This window comes from Sminthopsis crassicaudata, chromosome 4 (assembly GCF_048593235.1).
Source record: "Sminthopsis crassicaudata isolate SCR6 chromosome 4, ASM4859323v1, whole genome shotgun sequence".
NCBI lineage: Eukaryota > Metazoa > Chordata > Mammalia > Dasyuromorphia > Dasyuridae > Sminthopsis > Sminthopsis crassicaudata.
The window spans coordinates 133,372,790-133,392,233 of record NC_133620.1 but is presented as its reverse complement, the minus strand read 5'-3'; the positions used below and the strand labels follow the sequence as shown (position 1 = coordinate 133,392,233).

The 19,444-nt window shown below is 35.1% G+C and overlaps 1 protein-coding gene across 4 annotated transcripts in view; it reads left to right on the top strand.

Annotated features, from left to right (window-relative positions):
• TMEM181 (transmembrane protein 181) overlaps nucleotides 1-19,444 on the top strand; it is a 98,877-nt gene that overhangs the window by 41,116 nt on the left and 38,317 nt on the right. For all 4 annotated transcript variants that reach the window (XM_074309414.1, XM_074309415.1, XM_074309416.1 and 1 more), the window contains 2 exons: nucleotides 1,940-2,043; nucleotides 16,691-16,749. In XM_074309414.1, coding sequence (XP_074165515.1) covers nucleotides 1,940-2,043; nucleotides 16,691-16,749 — 163 coding nt within the window. The remainder of the gene's footprint in view (nucleotides 1-1,939; nucleotides 2,044-16,690; nucleotides 16,750-19,444) is intronic.

The window sequence follows — 19,444 nt, the reverse complement described above, 5'->3', positions numbered from 1 at the left end:
AACTGTATAATCTTGATTGGCCTGGATTATAGAATTACTGCAGGAGTATCTCTATTTGTTCGAAACCATTATCTTATTACCCTAGGTGAAGTTTAGTACTACCCAGAAGGCTCAAGGCACTTGGATTTGTGGGGATTTATATTCATGAACCTTATCTGTTTGAATTGTGGGATTGATAGGTGGTAAATGGCAGGAAACCCTTTGCATGGATATGGGACCTCAAAATCTTGGTGCCTTCAGGTTCTTTCACAACCTAATACAAGTTATCTTAATACAGAAACATTCATGCATAGAGAATGGTAACTCCCATGCTTACATATTTTTACTTCATATTTTCTTTTTCCCTCCCATTTTCCATTTCATCTATTATTAGTTTTTGTTTTATTCTCTTTTCCTTTTGCCCCTCAAATCAGGGATTTTCCTAGTTAGAGACATCCAGACTCTCAAATTTTTAGTTTCCTTGAGAGCAAAAGTAAGAAAATTCATTAAGCGTAAGTATAAAACAAAAAACAGTCTAAAGGAGCTATATTCTAAGGTAGAAGGAAGGGAGAAAACGGCTAGAGGAAGAAAACAGTACATAAATGCAACCTATAAATAAAGTATATATACCAAGTCACTATTTTGGAAAATTGGGGATTGAGGACAATAACTACGGGGCATGGAGAATATTGATGTGGATTTCATGTAGAAGGTAGTCCATGATCCACATTTTGAAGAAAACTAGGGATTCTGAAAGGCAGAGGCAGCTGTGGTTTAGATTAGGCCAGAATTTTTTATAGCCTCTGCAAAGGCCTGCCAGATAGGAGATGGAATGTCCTATGTGGAGCTGTAGCAAGTCAGCCAGTTTGACTGGAAGTAAAAGTTGACTTAGGAAGTAAACAAATGGGTGAGAATATGATTGTAAAGGACTTCTTGGTTCCTAGCTTCATATTCACTTTTTAGAATTCTTGCCAAGCATTTGTTTTTGCTGTTAAATATCTTTGTTCTTTTAAAAAGTCCCTTCATCCACTGATATTTAGGCTAGTTTATGCACAGCAAGCATGCCATTATTTAAACTTGACATACCCTTCAAAATTCCTCCAGCGAAGCATTCAGGCAACTGCCTTTTAAAGAGTTCAGCCTACCCCTACCTTCCCACTTGCCCAGCTTAATTATCTCTTTGTAGAAGACAGTTCCTAAGATTCCACTGTAACATTCTAGGTGAGGAAATAGAAGAGCACTAATCTAAATTGTGAAGGACTGGACCAAATGATTGAATTCAACAATAATTTTTCAGAGAATACTAATATAAAAATATGAATTAGTATTTACCAAGCAGTGAAACTGAGCACTTTTTCAAGTGATAGGATTTAGTTGCATTTACATGGAAGCATTATCATGTGGTTTATGATGCTTATGATAATAGCAATTTACATTGATTTCTTAGCTCTTTCCTCCCCATAACCTTATGAGGCAGATAGTGGCTTCAGGAATATCCCAAAGCCTTTTACTTCAAGATACAGTGTGAGGGAGAGTCTTTTATTTTGCTCTTTTTGTCAAAGAGCATCATGACATTTGAGCTCTCTCCTAGTTGAAGTAGTATGAAAGTTTTACAATGAATATTTGATTTAGTGCTTCCAAAGAAATAATAACATTAATTCCATGTAGAAGGGTCAGTTCATATAGCAAGGTATCCAAAAAATTTTAGTGCAGTTTTAAGCATTACTGGCTTAAAACTGAACTCTTTGGGAATACCCTGTATTTTTCCTTCTATTGAGATTTCACTGACTGCATTCCTTTATACCCTCACTTCTTGTGTTTCAATGTGCTTGGTCTTTGTTGTTTGTCTTTATGTATAATTTCCTTGTATGTATGTATGTATGTATGTGTGTGTGTGTGTATATATATATATACATATATATAATTTATAGCTTGACTTACTAACTTTTGCATTCTCTAGGTTGGCACCTATGCGATTGTACACCCTATCCAAGCGCCACTTCGTTCTGGTCTTTGTGGTGTTCTTCATTTGTTTTGGCTTGACTGTCTTCATAGGAATTGCAGGTAAGATTATGTTGTATTATCTTTTGGCTAAGGGATTAAACTAGTTTTTCTTGGCCCTAATATGGAGAGTGAAGCCCTGTTAAGTGTTAAGTTACAGAGAAGCAGGTTTGACTGACTTAAGGACAAAAATTTCCTATGATTTAGAGTTGCCCAGTAATGGAATGGACTGCCTTATTACATAGTAATTTCCCTGGAAATCTGTGGGTAGAGGTTGAGAATATTGTGGTTGGAATTCACATTCACGATAGAGGTTTGATTGAGTGACCTGACCTCTTCCAAATTGAAGATTCAATGAAAGCCTTAACTGTCAACTAGTTCATTCTATTTACTGTTAACTGCTATTATTGCATTATTATTAAGGCTGTCACACATTATTTTAATTTTTTTCTTATAATAGCTTTTTATTTTTCCAAATACATGCAAAAATAGTTTTCAACATTTACCTTGGGAAAACCTTGTGTTCTAGATTTTTCTCCTCTCCTTTCTCCCTCCCTTAGACAGCAAGCAATCCACTATAGGTTAAATATGTGTAATTCTTCTAAATCTATTTCCATATTCGTCTTGTTGCACAAGAAGCATTAGATCAAAAGGGGGGGGGGGAAGAGCATGAGAGAGAAAAAAGCAAATTAACACTACCACCACCAAAAAAATATGAGAATACTATACTTTGATCTGCATTCAGTCTCCACAGTCCTCTCTCTGGATATGGATGGCTTTCTATCACAAGTGTATTGGAATTATTTTGAATCACCTCTTTGTTGAGAAAAGCTAAGTCTATCACAGTTGGTCATCACTTAATCTTATTGTTGTAACTATGTGCAATTTTCTCTTGGTTCTACTCACTTCACTTGGCATCAGTTCATGTAAGTCTTTCCGGGATTTTCTGAAATCATTCTGTTCTTCATTTCTTATATAACAATATTCCATAACATTCATATACCATAACTTATGCAGCCATTCTCCCACGATGGGCATTGACTCAGTTTCCAGTTTCTAGCTACTACAAAGAGGGCTGCCACAAACATTTTTGCACATGTGGGTCCCTTTCCCTTTTTTATGATCTCTTTGGGATACAGGCCCATTAGAAACACTGTTGGGTCAATGGGTATGCACAGAATGGTTGTCCTTTGGGCATAGTTCCAAATTACTCTCCAGAATGGTTGGATCAGTTCACACTTAACACCAACCATATATCAGTGTCCCACTTTTCCCACATATTCTCCAACATTTATTATTTTTCTGTCATCTTAAGGCTATTATAGTCTTAAGAGATCTCAAGAGAATATTCACAAACTGGACTTTGAGAAATTGGAGATGTAGGAGATAATGAAAGTGCCAAGAGTATAAAAAAAGTGATCTAGCCAAATATCTTTATAACATCATTATTTGCTATTGCACACTTAGCCTTAATCATTGAGTGGATATTGCCTCAAACTGAGACCTGAGAAATACCTTAGCTTAAAAGTACCAAGGTTTCCCACTGGCATCTGGGACCATTTCTAGTCATTTTGATTTATGTCTTGCTACTAGATCCAGGTGACTTCTGAGGAGAGAATGAGGCTAATGACTTTACACAGCCCTGCCTTCCTTAAATCCAATTCACATGCAAGTGAAAGACATCACCTTCCTGATGCCATTGGTCCTCTTCAAGAACAAAGTGCAAACAGCAGCAACAATTTGGCATTGCAAAAAACTAGGAAGAACTGAAATGTCTACATGTTCAGGGGAAAATATATTGTAGCCTATCCACATAATGGAATGCTAAAAAATAATTGTTAAGTTGATCTGTTGGCAGGCATTTATTAAGCTTCTGCTGTGTATCAGGAATTCTGTAAAGTGCTGGGAATAAAATTATAAAATCAAGACAGTGTTTGTTCTCAAAGATCTTATAATTCTGCTTGAGGTGTGTGTCTGTATGTCTGTGTGTGTGTGTGTGTGTGTGTGAAATACAGTATGTTCAAAAATGAGAAAATAGAGAATATATTAAAACATACAAAGAGACTGAGGGGGACAGGGTGGGAGGGAATTAATAGCTGGGAGAAGCAGAAAAAAGGCTTCTTGAAGAAGGTCATACTGAGTTGAACCTTCTGGGATCTTGGAATTTTAGTGATGAAGAGGAAGGGCATTCTATTTTTTTTTAATTAAAGCTTTTTATTTTCAAAACATATATATGGAGGGGCAGGTAGGTGGTGCAGTGGATAGAGTGCTGGCCCTGAAGTCAGGAAGACCTGAGTTCAAATCAGATCTCAGACACTTAAACACTTCCTAACTGTGTGACCATGGGCAATTCACTTAACCCCAATTGCCTTGGCAAAAACAGACAAACAAACAAAAATACAAGGATAATTTTTCAACATTAACCCTTGCAAAATCTTGTGTTCTAATTTTCCTTTCCCTTCCCTTACCCCAGAGAGGGCATTCTAGATGCAGTGGACATTGGGTAAGCCAATTTGGCAAGCCTAATGTGCATGAGATGGAGTAATGTTTGAAACACCCTGGTAAGATAGGCTTGAAACATATAGTGAGGGGTTTCAAGGTCAAATAGGAGTTTGAATTTGATTCTAATGGCAGTAGACAGCTACTAAAACTCCTTGAGTAGCGGAGTGCCAGGATTAGACCAGTACTTAAGTAGAATCAGTCTAGCAACTGTAAGGTGAATTAATTTAGAGAAGGAAGAAACTAGAAAGCAAGGAGTCCAATTAGGAAGTGGTTTCACTAGTCCAGGCAGGAGATGTGTGACAAGGGCCCAAACTTGGGCAGTTACCATCCATGTGTAAAGGGTGGGGTGGCGATTAAGAAGGCAGAATCAATGAGACTTGTCAACTAATTTTATTTGAGGGGTGAGAGAGTAAAGAATTCAAGGTAACTCTAAGGCTGCTTTAGACTGAATAGAAGGACAGTGTTGCCTTTAATACAAATAGAATACCTTAGAAGGAGTGGGCAGTTTGAGAAGGAAAAAATGAATTGTTGCAATTATCTTGAGTTGGGGATAGCAAGGGATATCAGAAGAGAAATGAGGTCTGGGTATGTAGATTTGGGAGTCATTTGCATAGAGATGATAATTAAACTCATGGATGCTGATGAGGTCACTGAAGCTGAAGGGAGAGAAGAGGACTTAGAACAAAGTTGTGAATTATGTCCACATATAGGGAAGAACCAGACAAAGATGAAACTTAAGATGAATTGGTGGTCAGCAAGATAAAAAGGAAACCATAAAAGTGGTGTTATCAGAACCCAGGGAGAAAGCAGAATGAGGAACATGAAAATACCTGGAAAAAGATGTATGTGAAATAACGTGAAGTGAACAAAGTAATTGGAAAAACAAGATAGATGTACATATGGTAACTACAAATGTGTAAGTGGAAAAATACATTCAGAAGTTTGTAGAATGATTAGTTTACAGAAAGAAAATTAAAATGGAGACAAGAAATGATTTAGTGAAATAAAGTCTGGCATGGAGCCAGAATTCAAGTACTGCCCCTGGTGTTTACTCTTTGTGGTACGGGGCAGGTCATTTAATCATTCTGAACCTTAATTTTCTCCTTGGTACCTATTTTATAAGATTGCAGTGAAAGTATAAAAGCACTTTACATTTAAACTTTAAAGCAATATGTAAATATCAATTATTGTTGCATTATATGTTGAAATTCATATATTCATATAATTTATTTCCTTCCCATTTGTTGTTAATTTCCTATGCTTATTTTTTAGCTTGGCAATTTTTTTTTCTTGTTCAAATTAGCTTTTGATTTATCAGCTTTGTTGGTTTTTCCCCATTCTCCACCCTATTCCCTCCTCCAAAAAAAATTTATTCCTCATTTTGAATTTTGTTTAGCTTACTTTGGCTTTCAAATTTTCAACTTTTGTATTTACTTTGGGATCATCAGTGTGTTGTTTTTTAATTTTAAAAAATTGAATATTCATTTTATTTGTCTTCTTACTTTCCTGTCAGTATAAGTGTTCAGAGAAATCTGTTTTTCTCTAGAGACTATTTTGACTTCATTCCAGAAATTTTGATATGTTTTCCTCATAGTGATAATTTTCTTGTAATGTAGTCATTGTTTCTATAATTTGTTCTTTATTCTCATTATGTAGATAGCATTCTTTTGGCTCCATCTTTCTGTTCTTTTTTTTTTTAATCACATGATTTTTAAATCACATGTATATTTCCTATATCTGGTCTTTCTTGCAATTATTCTTTTTATTCTGAACTTTAACACCAAATAAAATGACCATTTTCATATACAAAACAGAAAATGCAAAAGCTCTAAATGTATCTCACAATTTACTGGATTTATTTTTTAGTTATTAGCACAAGATCATTTTGGTAAAGTTCTCATATGAGACTGAAAAATATAGTTATTAATATTTCTGTTCACTAATCTATAAAAGTTGGTCATATTTATTCAGAGCCACAATTTCCTTCTTGTTTATTTTTCTATTACATTGGCTAATTTTTATAGAGGTGAATTGACGTAATATACAACTACTTTTTTTTAAAATATAAATTTTAATTGATATCTTGTTTTTTCATCCTCTAGATTTTTCCCTTTCTCCCTTTCAGAAAGCTCTCCCATCCAACAATTTTTTTTCAGAAATAAAGGAAGAAAAATATTAAATCCAATCAGCATATAAGAAAAAAGTAATCTTGACTTTATATGTAGTGTTCCACATTTGTGTATTCCCCTTCTCAATTTATGCCAGGGGGAGGGGGAGGATGTCTTTCTTATCTCTTTATCCTTGGCTTCCTTGTAAATTTCAGTTAAAGTTCCACCTTCTTCTGGAAGCCTTTTTCAGTCCTTAATCTTAATGCCTTTCTTCCTGTATATGTTCTGTTTATATATAGTCTTTCGCATGTTGTCTCTCCCATTAGACTGCGACCTCCTTGAGATCAGAGATTGTTTTTTTTTGTTTTTTGTTTTTTTGTATTTTCAGTATTTAGCAGGAGGGTGACTGGCACATAAATAGGTACTTACTCAATGTTTGTTAACTTTTATTTGACTTCTTTGGCATCAAATTTGTTATTCATAATTTTACAGCCTTAATTTTTGATTATTTTGCTGTGATGGTTCTTTCCATTTGCATTGTTATAGTCGTTATGTAATATTGTTTTATTACTTGCTTCTTTCTTGTTTCTTGTTCTTTCCAAGCTTTTATGCATTCATATTTATTGTTTCTTAAACAGTGTAGTAGCATTTCATTACATTCTTGTACCACAATTTATTTAGCCATTCCTCATTGAGATGACCTCTAACTTTTGTTTCCAGTTCTTTGCTGGAAATGTATTGCTATAAATATTCTTTCTGGTGTTTGCAGAGTCTTTCTTTTTGTCAGTGACCTCACTGGGCTATAAACCCTGTAGTGGAATCTTTGGGTCAAAGGATGGAATTTTAGCCACTTCAATTGCATCATTCCAAATCATTTTTCAGAATTGTACTAATTCACAATTTTACCTCCAAGAAATTAGTGTGCCATAATATCTTCATTAACCATCTCCACTTTTTTTTTTTTTTTTTTTTTTAGTTTTCTGCCAAATTTTTTAGTGTGAGGTGTGGAAGCTTAGGATTGTTGTGATTTTAATTTATCTTATTATTAATAATTTGGAGAATTATTGTCTTAGTATTAAAGTCTTTGCAGTTGAATATGCTTTTCTTTTAACTAATTAGAATTATGACATTTATTACTTGTACACATAACTTGGATTTTATTTTATTCCTCTTAGGCAAATGAATTAATAGTAATATTTATATACACACCAATATAATGAATAGCATAATTTTAAATATTCAATCTAGTGAGAGGCTTCCAACATATTAGATTAACTCCTTGTGAAGAATTTATGACAGAATATGGTGAAATTTGAGATGAAAGGGAATGGATAAGGTTATTGTTTTGGGCCAGGTACAAGCTGGTCCTAAGTGCAAGGAGATGTTTTTTGAGATTGAGTCAGTGAGGCAGCAAAACAAAACAAAACAAACCCTTCTTTTATTGGATAGTCACAAGGATAAAAATATTTAACAAAGATATGTATTGACAGGCACAGAAATCCAAATTCTCTCAGATGTTCTCAGTCCAAGTTTATAGGATCCTCTGGTTCCAAAAGTAGACCTCATAATCATTTCATCTCAAGAGTATTCCATTATGATATTACTTATATTCTAATCCTTGGTTTTTGTGACCAAGAGCTGTATATGATCTTTAAAGCCATGGAGCCTAAATCAGCCCATAAGACCTAGAGAGAATCTGTAGTACCTAGGATAGTTGTGATTTGTTTTATCTATGATGTTTTTAAGCACAATTTAATTTCTTTGTCAACATAGTAGCCTTATCTGAAATCGCATGGCTACTGATTTTTTTTTTTTAAGATGCAGATGAAGGATAATAAATTTTGCTCCAATTGGTCACTTTAAGTATGATCCTTTGTATATTAGGTGTGTTTTTTGCATTATTTATTTATTGGCTGAAGTAAATAATTGGACTGTTTTCGAATGCATTCTATAATTTGCTGTGTGTGTGTGTGTGTGTGTGTGTAGAATTCTGTCTATTAATATTCAAGGACAGAATTATTTTTCCCTTGATCAATTTCTGTTAAATTTTCTCTTTAAAGATAAAAATCAAAACTAAATTGCTATTACTTGTTTTGCTTGAAACACATGTAATAATCTTTATCTCCCTATTTCCTCTCTAAAACTTTACCTCTCATATCTATCAGTCCAAACCCTTGTTCATGCTTAAAAAAAAAAAGTCAAGTCTGCTTTTTATTTTATGTAGACACTATTTTTTCTTCCCTTAGTCTACTTTATATATATGTTTTTTTCTTTGCCCAGTGTAAATAAGTCATGAGCCTTCTTTCCTCCCCATACCCTATCTCATTGTTTGAGTGACCTTCACCTATAAAACCCAGGTTTCTTTAAAATAATAGTTACTTCATTTCTGTGCCCCCCACTTCCTTTCCTTCCTCTGGAACACTTCTTTTTAAACATCATAACCCATAATTTCTCTCTTTTTGTTCCTTTGAACTATCCCTAGGCTGGTGGGACTTCTAAGGAATGTTGGTCTTGCTATGTCCCTGTAGTATGTAAATTGTGATTCATTACTTGGTTGTTTCATGTTTTGTGGATGAATATTTGTTACATTTTTTTTTTTTTTGGTGGGGAGGGTTGTTCCTTTGAGTTTGCATTTTCAAAATCCTGTTTCACTTTGTGAGGTTTTCTAATGAGGATTTTTTTTTTCTGTTCCACTCTTTTTTCCTTTGTCTTTTAGTGTATTTGATACATTTCTTGTTCTTAAAGGTTACGAAGGAGAAAACTGCACAGATTGTTTAGTCAAGTCAACTTTTTGGAACACGTATTCAAATATAAAATATGTCTTATTAGTTTTCTTAATATTTAAAAATACTATTTAAAAAATTTTCTAATACTATTATATTTCTTAATATTCCTCTTTAATTAGGAAAAAGGAAGGAATCCAGGCTAGTTTTTACATTGTTCTCTATAAACATCTCAGCATCATAATTTTTTTTTCTGTGAACTAATTTCATTTTATAAGCTAACATACCAGATGACAGCCAGAATCCAAAAAGATAATAAGAGACTACACTGCTAGACCAAATCTGAGGAGACAAGTTTAAGTTTTTTTTATTTTTTTTCCACTTATTAATTACAGTATATTGGCCCCCATTATCACAGTCTCAGATATATTTATAGGAATGATAAAAACTAAAATTATTCTCACTAAGGAGAAGAATGACGGAGAAATTGCCAGATTAAACCAGATTTACGCCAGGAATTCTGTGCTAGAGACATGAGAATGTTGAGGGGATCTTTTTACAAGATATACAATAAAGGGGAAGTTATCAGAAACTTGGGGGAAAGATTTTTGATGTTATTAATACCATAAAAAGACAACTGACAAAATATTGACAACTGCTAACTTGCCTATTCTCCTATTTAGTATTTTTTATGAGGATTGTCTACATATATATTTAATGCATCCTTGATAAAGGCTGGTCAGGAATAGTCAGCAGACATTTGTAAGAAATATTCCAAAGTAGAGCACATCTTTATCATTACATATTGATTGGAAGATGTAAATAATGTGCTTATTGTTTGTTGATGATAAAAGGACATTTTATTTAGTAGTGGCAAAATATTGCCTAAAAGGTAGATTCTTCTGTAGTGGTGTTTGTCATCCACATCAAGTGTTCAGTCAACAAAAATTTATTAAGAATTTGCTGTAAAATGACATCAAAAATCTGGGGAAGAAAATAGAAGAAAATATAAAGTATTTCATACCAGAAAAACTGACCTGGAAAAAAAAGTTCAAAGAAAAAGGATTTAAGAATCTTTAGACTACCTGAGATGGGGGATTAAAATTATCCTATCTACATTAAAACAGACTGAGGCAGAGCACTGAGCCAATGGTGCTTTATTAAAGGATCCATGCTCCCCTCCAATGAAGTAGACCTCAAATCTTTCTCGTGATCTGAGATGCCTCTTCCTTCCAAGGCCCTTTTATAGAGCTATATATCTAGTCATTGAAGAACAGTTATACCAAATATAAAATAATTTCATTGATTGACATATGACACAAGCCATAATAAGCCAAATAACATCAGTAGGGTCACAAGTTGGGTGAAGTAAGGAATATCTCCACACAAGGAGGATAGGTATCTCCTTAAGTTGGCAGGAGAAAATGGTACAAGCTATCACAGACCTAAGTGATCATAAGATGTTCCCCTGCTCCTGTTGGACAAGGGATTGGTCCAGAAGTTTAAACATATTTTGGGGGACTTTCCATGTAGTTGTCATCCCTGCCAGGCTGGGTTGGATCACCATGAAAAGGAAAAACAAGGATGGAGGGCCTTTAGTTAACTTCCTATAGTTAAGTAAGTGAACTTAGAATCTGCAGCTCATAGTTCAGGGCCTTATATACAGAGCTTTAATATGATTTTTTCAAATTGATTAATACTGATTGGAGTAGAATAGGAATCCAAATGAATTATTTCTTGCACTTGAAAGCCACCCCAAAAAAGACCCATTTTGTTGCTTTGAGTTGTTTCAATTGTGTCCAGCTCTTCTTAACCCCTTTGGGATTCTTGGCAAAGATATTGGAGTGGTTTCCCATTTCCTGTAATTCATTTTACAGATGAAGAGACTGAGGTAAATAGGATTCAGTGATGTCACACAGTTAATGCTGTCTGAAGCTAGATTTGAATTCAGGCTCTCCTGACTCCCAAGTGCTCACTGTGCCATTCAGCTGCCCCTCAAAAGTCTCTGAACATCTTTTTCAATCAGTTATGAAAGAAAACTGCCACATTCTTGGGTTCAGAGTAAATATAGAATCCACCAGATACTCACGGAGAGAAACTCCTAACTCAGAACTCCTAGGAATGTCATAGCCAGAATCCTTCTAGGTCAAAGGAAAAAATACTGCTACCAGAAGAAGTACATGTACCTGGGTACCAAAAGATTTAGCCGTTACTATTTTATAGGAGTGGAGGGCATGGAATATGACATTCCAAAAGGTAAGTACATGTGTGGAATGAACAGAGAATGTTTTGGGGCAGAAAGTGTCCTGGAGGAGAAGTCATACCTGAGCTGAATCTTAAAGAAAAGCAGAAATTCCAGAAGATCAGTATTCCAAGCTGTGGGGATCGCCAGTACAAGAGAATATGAAGGGGAAATGGGTGTTGCCTCTGTCTGATTATGCAGATGAGATTTGTAATTACTCAAGAGTTTCCCCTCACTATCCAGCCCAGGAAAAACCAAATGGATGTAGTTTATTGTTCAGATAATGATATGCAACTACATGAATAGTCTTGAAGAGTTTCTCTTAATATTATATCCAGGATCACAGGCCAGCAGAGAAGAAGTTAGGCCTAGAATTAAAGAGGAGTTAAAAGAGAGAAAATTGGGTTTTCTTCAGAAAATTGCTTCTTTATTGAGCCTACATTTCTTTTTGAAACAAAAGACGTATTTAAAAAAAATTTAGTTTTCTGGTATACAATGACTGTGAATCATGGAATAGGAGATAATTAAAAAATTGAAAATAAATAGCACATAGAAAGCAATAGAAAGAATGTGAGTAGGCTGTAACATATAACAAGGAAATTTGAAGAACTAGAGTAAAGGATATCATTTATGATTTTTTTTTAAGATGGACTGATGACATGGTGATTAGGAAAAGGTAAATTTTTACCCTGAGTTATTCACTAATATCCTTACAGTAATAGAAAAGTGAGGAAGTCCTGAGCAGGATGATTATCGCTAAAACTGTAGTAAATTTGTAGGATACATGCAGAGTTCAATAGGATGGACAGACATAGATAAGTTATGCTCCACATTGTCGTAATTAACATCTGAGTTAATAAGAAAACAGATTTGTTGGAGAAAAATGTAAAATCTTGTATTTGAGTTACAAAATTGACTGTACAAATACAAGAAATAGAAGGTTTGGTTAGAGAAGTTTTTCTAAAAGAGGTCTGGAGTTTTAATGGAATGCTAGCTCAGTGTAAGTCACCAATATGGTGTGATAGCTGAAAACATGAGGTACTACTTGAGAAGCACAACTTCTAGGAATAATGAAAGGCTAATTCCACTGGACTCTGTCCTAAGGAGATTACCCATAGCTTACCATGTTTAATTCTGGGCCCTAGAATTTAAGACAGACATTGGTAAGCAGAAGAGTGTCTAGAGAATGGCAACTAGAATGACAAATGACCTCAGGTCCATGTCATGTGATTAAAACTAAGATATATTTAACTTGGAGAAGAGCAGAGAGAGCAGGGCATGAGAACAATTATTTTCAGTTACTTGAAAGATTATCATGTGGAAGAGAAATTCTACTAATTCTTTTAGTTTCTAGAGCATATAACTAGGAATGGTATGTAAAGTGGATACACACATTTAGATTTGATAACAAGGAAAAAACTTCCCAGTCTCCGCTTTTGGATAGAAATGGATCCTTATTACTGTGATGGTAATAGGGTGATATTCTTTATTTCTAGTTGGAACTCAGAAGGTACTATCCGTAGTAACATTGCTAATTCAGCTTTACTCTTTGTTAAATTTAAATAGGCTTTCGTGGGGCTGGCCTGAGAATTTAATTATTTATAATATAATTTCTATGGGAAAATTCCTGTTGAATTCAAAGTGATTGACTTTGAATATAACTCATTCGTAAGGGTGTTATATTGGTTTCTAGGATTTCCTATGTTGGTTTATCCATAGTTTATAATTTTTCTGAAGAAAAGAAAGCTTTATAATGGCAAGATGAAATAAAAGACAACAAATATAACTGTCTTTTTGATGATATGTAACTTCACATTTGATAGATTTTTGTTTGATGGAAAAAGTTACATTTAAGATTAACGATAGCATTTCCTGGTTTACAAAGCCATACACACAATTTAATTTTAAGTAGTCAGCAGTAGTATAATGAAAATGGCACTAGACTCAGAGTCCAAGTCTCTGCCCTAAGTTGCTATATAACCTCAGGCAAATCATTTACTGTCTAATCTTTAGGTTCTATACCTGCAAAATGAAGGTAATACTCACTGTGTCTCCCTTGCAGGGTTTTTGTGAGAATCAAATGAGATAGTACATGGAAAATATTATCTAAATGTCAGTTGCTAATAACAGCTGTGGTTTCAAGCATTTACCATGTGCTTAGTGCCATTGCTGCTGGTATAAAATCTCTTCCTCTCCAGGGCTTCTTATTTTTAATGTCCTTTAAGTTCTGATTAGGGAGATTATCTCTAGAAAGATAGATAGTAAGATAGATAAAACACCAAGAAGTTAGTAAGCACTCTTATCAACTCTGACTCAGGCGAAGATGAAAAGGTCCTTGATTTCAAAGAGCTCACATTCTGATAGGGAAACAAAACAACAGGTCAAAGAGAGCTGAACAGTGAAAATCGAATAGGAACAAGGTGCAGAAGTCCAGAAGACTAGTGGAACTGAAATAGGAATGAACACGGCTAACTTGGACACCTCTTCACATGGATGTTCCAGGAACAAATTCCCCAGAGGAAGGAGCCAGAGGCATCCTGAAGAGGAGGAAGACTGCTGAGAGGCAGGCGTGAACATGTTTAAAGCTTTTTTTTTTTTTTTTTTTTATTTCAGTATTTTATTCATTTAAATACATCATTCTAAGGAGTCCATATGCTTCACAAAGCTGTCAAAGGGTTCCATGAGAGAACCTCTTTAATCTCTCACCTTTGTCTTTCTGTAGTATGATAGTTATTTGACTGTTTAATGTGTTGTAGTTTAGTCTCTTACTGAAAACATACTATAGGAATAGTGAGAAACCCAACTTGGGATAAAAACTTCTAGTCCTAGGATAACAATAGCGGCCTGTGCTCTCTTCCAACTCCTAAACTTTGTACTTTTCTTTCCACTCAGTAATATCAAGGCTTTATGAAAATATAAGGGAGTTTTTAATGGACATAATAATTTGGGATCATTGTCATAGAATGTTCACTAAGAATAGTGAAAAGAATCTTAGAAAAAGGCTGGTAATTCTTTGTCTTGATTTGCTAACTTTGGAAAAGTCACTTAATTTCTCTGTCAGTTTGTTGGTTTGTACACTGGAGATAACTTTTGCACTACTCAACCCACAAGTTTTTAATCTTTTCTCAAACTCTAAAATTGCCCATTTTACAAATGAAAACACTGAGGTTTAGAGAGAGGTGAAATGACTACTCATATTCCCATGAATATTCACATAGACCCAAGTTACATGAGTTACATTTCAAGATATACATAGATTGGAGCAAAGGAGAGCTAATAGGGTATTATTGCAGAGGGATTTTGAGAATTAGAATGGAGGGAAAGGGAATCCCAAACAAAAGAAAGCATCCAGGAAGGTAGTAACTTTTGAAACTCTCATATGAGATTCAGTTGAAAGGCTGATTCCTTAATTTAAAAAATCCATACTGCCATATTGAAAAAAAGATTAGTTTTGTTTGACTTTAGGAAGGGGTACTGGGTCAAATTCATAGGGAGGCAAATTTGGCTATCAGGAAGAATTTATAGGGAAGCTTATATATAATATATATTTATTTATATTTATATTACATATAAAGCTGGAAGAAATCTTAAAGGACATTGATTTTTACCTCCTTTAGTAATTGAGGCACAGGGGGGTTAAGTGCCTTGCCCATAGTCACAGAGCTAGCATGTTGGCACATGATTGGAAATCAAGTCTTGCTGACTCCAAGTTTAGTGCATTGACCACTTTACCATTGCTGCCTTGGTGGGGGGGGTGGGGAGGAAGGAGAAGGGAAGAAGAAAGAAAGGAAAAGAAGGAAATAAAGGAGGGAGGAAAGAAGGGAGGAAGGAAGGAAGAAAGGAAGAGAGGAAAAGTCAAAGGGACCTGATTGATTCAGAATTAATGTAAATTACACTCATTTCCATTTTGGCCAGAAACCTTGAGGGTCTTCCTCTCCCTATGGCTTTATAAACCAGCAAATGCTATATTTTGTTTATTTTTTGGACTAGGTGAATGAGGAAAATTTTTTTTGCCTCAGTTGCTACCCAGCCTTAATCACTGAATGGACAGTCTTGTTTGCTCCACTATTGTTCAAGCATGATATAAAGAGATCTGTAGCAGGCTTATGACAAGAACGGACAAGACTTGCCAGAATGGGCAGGCATATGTGGCATGTGATCTGCATTATTGGAGTTAGGTTAACAGTTTACATACAGTATTTCATTTGAATCTCAAAACAGTCTTATGGTGGGTAGTTGAAATAATGTTATTGTTCAACAGTGATACCTTTTATAATACTTTTTCCTTGGGAAAATGTATTTTGAGTGCTATGCAAGTAGTTTATAAAGAATGTTTGGTGCATATAACCTGTTTTTACATTGGAGACTGCCCATTAATCATAGTGGATTCATTCTTATTATTTTGGTATTTCTCTTGTAGCTGTATATATTTTACATTCTTAGACTGCTTGACCAAGATCTTTTTTCAATTGGTCAAACTGCAGGTCAGCATTAAGTTGGTGATGGTACCTGCTTGGTACCTTGGCTAACTAATGACCTGGAGATGATGCTTAATTATTCCTAGAATCTTATCACCACTAATTTAACCCTTTCTCTAGTTCTATTTATATTTTTCATAGAATGTAATACACTACTATGTGCATTGTAGGCAATATTCTCTGAATCTTTTTATTTTACTGCTATCTGCTTTCTCACAACTTGAAATTTAGGTGTCCTATGATCTGACACACATATTGTGCTCAGCTTCTTGAGAAACTTTACCAAAGGAAAAGGAAGTGATATTTCTCTCCCCAAAGCAAAGATCCATCAAAGTTAACATAAAACATTGTTATATATCACAGTACAATAGTTAAATGGATTGATACATATTTTACTTGATTCTTTGCAGAAGGCCAGAAGCCCAGTAGCATTGACTACATATCACCATTGTTGCCCCTTATATATTTTTTACTCTTCTGGCCATGTTCTCCCACATTAAATAATGTGTTCAAATGAATTTGGTTTTGAGATCAGTCAGTCCAGAAGGAAAAGAACCATGTCATGGCTCCTGTCATCAAAAATCTGAATTGGAATCAATTAATCAAATCCATTTTTAACAACTTGCTTTTTTTTTTTCCTGTTTTGATAAAATTTAGGTCCCCAAGCAATTCAGTCTACTTCCCAAGATCACCAAGTGAATAGCAGCAGCTCTAAGGTAAGACCGTCTGAGTAATGATCAGTGGGGGACTGTAAACTGTCATCTTAGTAAATAATGTGTCATCCTGGAGCATGCTGAAGACAGAGCAGCTCTGAATCTGCAGTTTGGTTTTCAATATAGTTTGGGCTTCTTTATCCCTTGGGGAGAATTAACTGTTGAACTGTCATATTCTTTGATTAAAATTACCTTTTTTTTTTCGGTGTCATCCAGCTCATTGTGGAGAACATGCCCTGGCTCAAAAAAGACTTGAGTTCTAAGGGAAGACAAATTTCAGCTATCCCAGTTTATACAATGTCATATAACTTTTGTCTTTGGGTGACTCAGGAGTTGGAATTTTATTCTAGTTTCTAACATGGCAATTCTTTGTGGTGATTGATAGAAAGGGTTTTGGATTCCAATTCTTAAGGTCTGTTTTTTGTCCTGATGCTGACTCTGACATCTATAAACTGGAGGGAGTCATACTGTTTACAGGACTGTTATGAAAATTGAGTTTTGCAGAACTGAAATTGCTATTTAAATGTGTCATTATTGGAAATTGTTGAATAAATTCTGTACAATTTAAAACTATTTCTCTGTGTCAAATATATTGATCTCTAAGTTAAAGCCAAATGAATTTCCATAATTGCATAATAGCTATAGTTTAAATTTCATCTTTTGATTCCAACTCCTTATCTCTGATGCAGTGTTATTTGTGATATGTTATAGAAATCATGGTAGGAGGAATGGGGGATGATGTTTACTTTCTTGTACTTTAATGAGTCGGGAAGCAAAGATACCTAATGAGGGGTACAGTGTTAGTGTGAACCCTGCAACTTGTCTTTGAACTAACTTACTTCTCCCTGCCCCCAGGTAATTGAGGTTAAATGACTTGCCCAGGGTCACACAGCTAGGAAGTGTTAAGTGTCTGAGACCAGATTTGAACTCGGGTCCTCCTGAATTCAAGGCTGGTGCTCTATCCACTGTGCCACCTAGCTGCCCCAACTAACCCAATTTTTTTTTTTTTTTGCATTATTCAGACCTATTCTTCCACCATATTTCCTTCACAAAGATCTCAGGTGAAGTAGTGGCTCTTCCTGCCAAGGAAAACTCATCAATAAATGCAACAAGCATTTGTTAAGTATCTAACTACATACATGCAGGCAGCCTTGATCCCATCTCCTCTCAAACTCTCCGGCAAATTGTTCCTACTATTAACTCCACTTTCTCACCTTCATACTCTTTCCCTAGCTATTGGTTCCTTTCCTGCTATCTGCAAATATGCCCATTATCTCCCCCATCCTTAAATCCCTCACTTGATCATTCCATTCCTGCTAGTTATTGTCCTATGCTCCTAAATTCCCCTTTTTGACTAAACTCCTTGAGAAAGTTATCTGTATCCAGGGCCCCTCCTCCTCGTACTCTCACAAAGTAGAAAATGCTCTCAGTCTGGCTTCTAATTCTCCAAAGTTACCAATGACCCCTTCTTAATTGCCAGATCTAATGGCTTTTCCCAATGAACTGCAGCATTTGACACTGCTGTTTTGACCCTCTTTGTTCTCCAAGTTTTCCTGACTCTTTACTACTCTCATCTACTCACCTGGTCTTCCTCAGTCTCCTTTTCTGGTTCCTCCTCCCTGCCATCTATTTATAGATATACAGGATGTATCACCTCCATTAGCTCCATTCAGTAGCATGTGCATAGGAACAAAGGAGGGAGATGGGAGAATTCTGGGCTGGTGCCTTGCTAGGGGCAATCACATAGTACCAAGGGAGCTTGAGGGCAGAACATAGTTTAGAGTTGAGTTGATTCACCAAGAAGTCAAAATAGGGGAAGTTGTGGAGGCTATCCTCTGAATGAATGCTATCTTGGAAAGAACTGAGAGGTGGAGAAATTAGAGGTGACAGTGAAAATGAAGAACAAAGTTAGAGGATATAGGACCTACAGAAAAATTGAATACTTAGATATCCTTTTAGAGAGAATTCCTCTCGGAACAGAAGCTTCTGGGTAAGAATCAAACTACAAAGAGATAGCCACACTATGGCTCACAATATATCTCCATACCTTAAAATAAGCCTCTTATTAGAAAAGCCAAGCAAAGACAAAAAACCAACCACAAAACCTTTTAAAATTGTATCAGTTTCATCAAGTTAACACTTAGTAAAAGATTCAGTTTTGAAGTACTGTTATTGGTGTACAATGTCTTGGAAAACTCACACTTTTATATATGGTCACTTCTACTGTAAAGTGGCACAAATTCCTAAAAATTACCATGCTATGAAAAAACCTTACAGGGAGCTTTTTAAGTCTTATGGAAAAAACGAGGTTAGGAGCAGAACACTCAAAAACTTTGTCAGTGACACATAGGGAAAAAATGCGATCCTAATAAAAATAGTAGTCCAGTTTTATGTGTGTTAATTGTTTAGGAAATACATTCATGTTCCATTGAATAGTGTTGATTCCCACAACTCCAGGCTGCTGCTGGAGGTTCTCCCATGTCATTGGAGTTGCAGCTTGTGAATTATTGTGAGGTAGTGCACAAGGATGAAATAGAGAACAAATAAATGAGAAATTCCTATAATGCCCAAATTGTTCCCTAATACAGTAGCAAGTTCACGTTTTCAAAGGCATTATAGCAGAACTTTCTCCTTAAGGTTAATAGGTAAAAGTGCTATTACTAACCCATTTTACAAAAGAGAAAACTGAGGTATAAAG